This window comes from Pteronotus mesoamericanus, unplaced genomic scaffold (assembly GCF_021234165.1).
Source record: "Pteronotus mesoamericanus isolate MK-2021 breed Mesoamerican mustached bat unplaced genomic scaffold, CSHL_Meso_final scaffold_85, whole genome shotgun sequence".
NCBI lineage: Eukaryota > Metazoa > Chordata > Mammalia > Chiroptera > Mormoopidae > Pteronotus > Pteronotus mesoamericanus.
This window is the reverse complement of record NW_026555329.1, coordinates 25703650-25711150: the sequence shown is the minus strand read 5'-3', so window position 1 is coordinate 25711150 and position 7501 is coordinate 25703650. Positions and strand designations below refer to the sequence as shown.

Sequence of the window (7501 nt, the reverse complement as noted above, 5' to 3'; positions counted from 1 at the left end):
TACATCAAAAAGATCATACACCATGATCAAGTGGGATTCATCCCAAGGATGTAAGGATGGTATGATATTTGCAAATCAACAAATGTAATACATCACATAAACAAAATGAAAGACAAAAATCACATGATCACAAAATAGATGCAAAAAACAACATTTGATAAAACCCAGCACCTATTCATGATAAAAACACTCAGCCAAGTGGGAGTAGAGGGAATATACCTCAACATGATAAAGGCCTTATGTGAAAAACCTACAGCTAACATCATACTCAATGGGCAAAAACTAAAAACACTTCCCTTAAGATCAGGAACAAGACAAGGTGTCCGCTTTCATCCACTCTTAATCAACATAGTACTGGAGGTTCTAGCCGCAGCGATCAGGCAAGAAGAAGAAATAAAAGGCATCCTAATTGGAAAGGAGGATGTAAAGCTATCATTATTTGCAGACAACATGACAGTATACATGAAAACCCTATAGGCTCCACCAAAAAACTACTTGACCTGATAAGTGAATTCAGCAAAGTAGCAAGATACAAAGTCAATATTCAGAAATCGATGGCATATTTGTACACCAACAATGTACTATCAGAAAGAGATCCTAAGAAAAAAAAAGTCCCATTTACTATAGCAACAACAACAACAACAGCAATATAAAGTACCTAGGAATAAATTTAACCAAGGAGGTAAAAGATCAGTACTCAGATGTCATGGGGAGCACCGCTCAGGTGCTCCTGGGTCTGAAAGTTCCTGTCCAGAGCCAGCTGAGGAGGCAGCAGGGATCTGAATCACACAGACCCCTTACCGGGGTTGTCATGGATGGGGGCAATAAACACGAGTTGTCACAAACATTTCTCTGTTTCCCAGGAGAGGGGACATGGCTCTTCCCTCTAGGGGAGAAGGCCCCCAGTCCCTTTCTTGCCGCCCCCCACCCCTGGCAATGTCCACAAGCTTTTATTGAGAACCATATGCACAGAGGTATGCAACAAAGCTCATCAAAAGGCTATGTTTACAGAAAACAAATAAAGATCATAGATAACAATTGGAGGAACACAAGAGATCTGCCTCAGGTCAGGGTCTATGAATAGTGTAAATCTCCTTCCCAGTATGAGCCGGTTATCATAGCTTTTGAGGGAATAACAAAGCATGTTTCAAGGAGCTTACTTCTAGGCCTGATTGTCCCCTAGGAACCGCCTGATCCAGTTTAGCACTGTACCTGCCTTTAGTATTGTTTGAAGCCTGAGCCGGGACGGCAGGGCAGAGCCGCCAAGAGATAAGGAGCCTTCTTTCAGATAGGATGAGGACTCAGGCCATGTCCTAGCCGAGGCGAGGGTTGCGGGCCTTTTTGCCCTTTCTCCGTGTCCCCCAAGTCCTTCTCCTGCTACCCATACCAGCCGTGTCTGTCTTAGGTCGCCCCTCCTTGTGAGAGATCTTACCCGTCTTTGACTAACCAGCCATCACAGGGCCAAGCAGGGTGATGTGAGGGAACAGGTTTCATCTCCTCAGAGGCCTGTTTTCCCAAGGTCTCCTTGATTAGTTCCAGCCTTAGGGCCCTCTTGCCTGTCGGCGGGACTACAGTCCCTGAAACCAGATGGGGCATTTCCCAACATCTCCCCCTTTCTTGTTTGTTAGAGCAGACATTGAGGTGAGTCTGACAAAAACAGCTACTTGTTTTTGCCTCACTTTATCTCTATGGAATAGCTTACAAATACATTGCAAAACACAAAAGACAATAATGTCAATAAACATCCTGCAGCGCCCATGACTCTCTCATACACGGAGGTTCAGACCCTCAAACCAAGTCTTAGGATTGAACCATTGCAAATTATCATGAAGAGTTTGGAAAACTTCCTGCTCAGCAAGTCTCTTAATGTCCTGGAGTTGTTGACACAGCTCAAGCTGGAGCTGGTTGATCTGGCCTTTCAGAATGGATGATAAGGTTCTTCTAAGGTGGTATTGCACTTCCTCCCAAGAGTGTTGACTGGAATTCCACTGCAGTGGGGTGACACACAGCTTGGAGAAGCCAGGATCACAGGTGAGCTGCTGGCGGGTGACAATGGCATCCTGGCATTCTCCCAGCCATATCACGGCCGATTCTACAGCTGAAAGCCTGGTGTTTCTGCCAGGATTATTCAAACTGGTTGCACACAATGGTCCTGTTGGGACTTCAACAGAAACAAACCCTCTTCCCCCAGATTAGTAATTCTACCAGTCCCTTCCAGTTTTCATTTCCTAGGGGGTCCTGCTACAATACCAAGGGATGAGGCCCTTCATTGGGCTTCCTCCAGTGGAAATGTTTCTCTATTGGAGTCGTAAGTGAATCATCACAATTAAAAAAATATAGGTATATATGGCTATCATTATCAAATTTTTAGTAAGTTTTTAGTAAATTTTTAGTGGAGGACTCCTGACTCCCCCTTTTTTGTTTGTTAAGGACAGACTTAAAGCTTTGGTGAGCACATTCCACATTGGCTTGACTGGTGGAATTATAAGAATACCTGTTTTATGCTGAATTTCCCATCTGTTTAAAAATTTTTGAGTTGACTTTGCCGTGCAACCTGGGTCATTATCGGTGTCGGAAGTAGGCCGAGGTTGCAGGCCCTGGCCACAGGTGCAGCTGAAAAACCGCCTGAGTTTTAAAAGTGTCACAGTTTTCTTTTCTTTTTTTCTGCAGTCTTGGAGAAGCAGGCACCCTGCTGTTAGGATTAGCAAGTTAATTACCTTATTCTCAAGATTTAGTAACTTTTAGGTCTAAAATTTTATGATGTTTCAAAGACTGGTGTTTCAAAAACTTATACACTCATTTTTCACTTACTCATTTTCTACTTCTAATGTCCTTCCTTCCCATACCACACATGGACATGGCATATATTTCTTTCCTTTTATTTCTTCTTACAATTCTCCTTCACAATCCTTCATTTCCTTAATTCTTTCCTTAATGGCCACAGCCAGTAAGTGGCTTTCAGTGCCCACATTCTGGCAGGCCTTAATGAGTTGACTTGATTTCAATGTTCATTAGCTTGATAGAATTGAGAACAGCTTTATAATTATTAATTTGCATTCTCATAGGCTAACTGTAATATAAGAGTTTCTGCTGCCTTATTTACTTATTTAGATTCACAAAATCTAAATAATTAAATTTTATTTATTTATATTATAAAGTTTATTATTATTTATTTACTTATTTATATCTACAAAATCCAAATAATTAAGTGGTATCTATTTATTATTATTATAAATTGTATTATTATTTACTATAAATTGTATTATTTATATTGTTACATGTGTAGTTATTATTATTTATTATTTTTATATTTATATAGTCACATATTTTGCACATACATAATGTATAAAATATACACACATATAAATATACACATACATATATAAATATATACTCATATATATTTATATACTTATTAATTATTATTTATTTTTATTATTATTATTTAACCATTACCTAAGAAGTATATTATGAAGTGAAAAGTGGGAAACTTATAACTGAAGCAAACTGAGGCAAAGGCATTGTTCTGAAAAACCCAACACTTTCTGCTGAGGGCTAGAAGCAGTTAATTTCTGGCAAGTACCCTGCTGTGGTTACTTTAATACGCAAAGGAGTGAATGCAGTTGTTTTCAAGCTCCAAGTAAAAAGATTCTGATGTTTAAAATTAATCCTATTTTCCTGAAGGCACTTTTAATTTCTCTTTTACCTTCTTGCATTCCTCAATATCTAGCTATTCCTTGTCAGGGAACCACGACAGCACTTTCACCATCCGCCGACAACCCGCCGCCTTAAGGAGCTGTTGGAGCAGTCTGAGATGGACCTGCTGCTCCTTAGAGAGATCCAAGCCCATTTTCGCAGCTGGGAAGCCTTTTGCTCTTTTTCCAGCTCCAGCCTTCTCTCGTCTCCACTCCGTTTTTTGTTCTATAAACCTGTTCTGACTAACAGCTAGGGATTGAGGGAATGTGCTGCTCGTGAGAAAGGGCTTCCAAGGGCGTCACTCATTGGTTACCACCAACTTTACCTGATCATGAGTGGAATTCCCTGTGAGGCCCCTGCACGTTTTAGGAAATAATCCCAGACACTCCCGTGAAAGCCTCCACTCACGTGGAGACACCCGAGCAGGGAGGAGGACACACCCCTTCTCTTCGGAGTCGCCCTTACAGAAGTTCTCTTTCACTCTCCTGACTACTCAACTACTCAGTTGCTGGAGACGTCCTATTTACATTTGAAAAGCGGAGGGAGAGGAGAGAAAGGGTCTGGAAAAACTTCACTCTTTGCTCCAAGCTAGATTCTTGCTTTCTCATCTCAAAACTAAATCTAGGTTGGAATGCGCCACAGGGATGGGACTGTGAATGCTTTTATAGTGTGCCTCTCGTTGTGTGAACTTTTGCTTCCAGCTGGCAGGAGACCTAGTGCCCTGTGTCCCAGTCTATGTCCAGCTTATCCTTTCAGACTTTTATTGGCCAGCGCTTTATCCGCATTTATGTGCTTGACCCCTGCCCGCAATCATGTGGCAAAGACTCTCAAGGGAGAGAAAACAAGACTGCAAGGAGTTTTGGGATTCAGATTGAACTGTCAGATGTTATCTGAGGGAGGGGAAAAAACAGGACAGAAAATCAAATTGTACACGATGGACCTAACAAATGCATGTAAGAGATGCCCTAATGAATGGGTGCAAGAGATGGACCTAAAAGAAATACTCTTCCCCTTGAAACTACACAGGCCCGCAGCCTGACCACCAAGCAATGGTGCTGCTGAGTCCCTTACTGGGGATGAATGGTGCACCCAAACTCCCTTCCAGTAGGTCCGTGGTCCGTGATGGTGGCTCATAGCCACTGGCTGATGATCCAGATCTTGTTGGTCCCTGTCCCAGGAGGCACTCGGAAAACTATAGAACACTGAAGAAAGAAATTCAGGAAGGTACAAATATAAATAAATGAAAACATATACTATGTTCATGGATTGGAAAGATTAACGTCATTAAAATGTCCATACTACCCAAAGCAATCTATAGATTCAATGCAATTCCTATTAAAATACCAGTGACGTATTTCACAGATCTGAACAAATATTTCAAAAATTCATATGGAACCAAAAAAAGGCCCCGAATAGCTTCAGAAATCCTGATAAAGAAGAACAAAGTTGGAGGGATCACATACCTGATATTAAACTATAGTATAAGGCCACTGTAATCAAAACAGTATGGTACTGGCATAAGAACAGACACATAGACCAATGGAACAGAATAGAGAGCCCAGAAATAAACCCATGTCTCTATGGTCAATTAATATTTGACAAAGGGTGCACAAACATATAATGGGGTAAAAATAGTCTCTTCAATAATGGTGTTGAGAGAACTGGACTGGTACATGCAAAAAAAATGAAACTAGACCACCAACTTACACTATACACTAGAATACACTCAAAATGGATAAAAGACTTAAATATAAGTTGCGATACCATAAAAGTCCTAGAAGAAAACATAGGTAGTAAAATTTCAGATATCCCACATAGCAACATTTTTGTCGCTATATCTCCTAGGGCAAGGGAAATAGAGGAAAGAATAAACAAATGGGACTACATCAAATTAAAAAGCTTCTGCACGGCCAAAGAAACCATCATTAAAATGAAAAAGGAACTGAGAGTATGGGAGAACCTATTTGCCAATAATTCATTGGACAAGAGTTTAATATCAAAAATATATTTAAAAACTCATACAACTCAACAACAGGAAAACAAACAATTCAATTAAAAAATGGGCAAAGGACCTGAACAGACACTTCTCTAAGGAGGACATACACAGGGCCCATAGACTATGAAAAAGTGCTCAGAATCACTAGCCATGAGAGAGATGCAAATTAAAACCACAATGAGAAACCACCTCACACCTGTCAGAATGGCTGTCATTAATAAATCAACAAACAGCAAGTGTTGGCGAGAATGTGAAGAAAAGGGAACCCTAGTCCACTGTTGGTGGGAATGCAGACTGGTGCAGCCACTGTGGAAAGTAGTATGGAATTTCCTCAAAAAATTGAAAATGGAACTGCCTTTTGATCCAGTGATTCTACTGCTGGAAATTGACCCTAAGAATCCTGAAACACCAATTCAAAAGAACTTATGACCCCTAAGTTCAAGTAGCACTATTTATAGTAGCCAAATGTTGGAAACAGTCTAAGTGCCCATCAGTAGATGAATGGATTTAAAAACTGTGGTTCTTTGACCCTTTTCATGAAGATGGCGCCGAAAGCTAAGAAGGAAGCCCCTGCCCCTCCCAAAGCCGAAGCCAAGGCAAAGGCTTTGAAAGCAAAGAAAGCAGTGCTAAAAGGCGTCCACAGCCACAAAAAAAAGAAGATCCGCACGTCTCCCACCTTCCGGAGGCCTAAGACACTGCGGCTCCGAAGGCAGCCTAAATATCCTCGGAAGAGCGCTCCCAGGAGAAACAAGCTTGACCACTATGCCATCATCAAGTTCCCCCTGACTACGGAGTCAGCCATGAAGAAGATCGAAGACAATAATACAGTTGTGTTCATTGTGGATGTCAAGGCCAACAAGCACCAGATCAAACAGGTTGTGAAGAAGCTGTATGACATTGATGTGGCCAAGGTCAACACCTTGATCAGGCCTGATGGGGAGAAGAACGCGTATGTTCGACTGGCTCCAGACTATGATGCTTTGGATGTTGCCAACAAAATTGGGATCATCTAAACTGAGTCCAGCTGGCTAATTCTAAATATAAAAATTTTATACTAAAAAAAAAATAATAATAAAAAAATAAAAATAAAAAAAAATAAAAACTGTGGTTCTTTTACACAATGGAATACTATGCAACAGAAAGAAAGAAGGAGCTCTTATCTTTTGAGACGCGTGGATGGAACTGAAGACTATTATGCTAAGTGAAATAAGCCAGTTGGTGACAAATACCATATGATCTCTCTCGTAAGAGGAATATAATGAACAAAAGAAATGAGCAAAACAGAACCAGAGACATGGAAACATGGAACAGACTGACAGCAGCCAGAGGGGAAGGGGGAAGGGGGAAATGGTGGAAAGGAAGGGAAAGCATTAGTCAAAGAACACGTCTGAATGACCCATGGACACGGACAATGGTGTGGGGGTGACTGTGGGAGCGGGGAGGGGTGGGTGGAGGCGGGCAAAACGGGAAAAAATATGACAACTGTAATAGAATAAACAAGAATAAAAAAAAATAAATGCTTCTCAGAACATTGTTCCCATCCTCCATTTCTCCTGAAATAAAAACCCAAAGTGAGGGACGGGTACCATTGTATTTTAGGAATGCAACAGTATTGTGGGCGAAAGACAGAAGCATTATATTTCCTTCTCCCCAACCTAAGAGTATCTAATGACACAACCCATATATCATTATGTAATTTTTTTCACATAATGTAAAAAATCATTTGCATTATGACTTTTCCATGTGAATATTTAAAGTGCCAGTGTCTCCAGAATTCCCTGAATACATTCTGCAAGATCGTGGTTCTAA

The 7501-nt window shown here is 40.8% G+C and overlaps 1 protein-coding gene across 1 annotated transcript; it reads left to right on the top strand.

The window, feature by feature from the left end:
- The first annotated feature begins 6222 nt into the window (after positions 1-6222).
- Positions 6223-6766, top strand: LOC129063499 (60S ribosomal protein L23a-like). Its single transcript, XM_054564615.1, has one exon. It carries the CDS (start codon positions 6229-6231, stop codon positions 6703-6705), a length of 477 nt encoding a protein of 158 aa, XP_054420590.1. The 5' UTR covers positions 6223-6228; the 3' UTR covers positions 6706-6766.
- Positions 6767-7501: the final 735 nt, after the last annotated feature.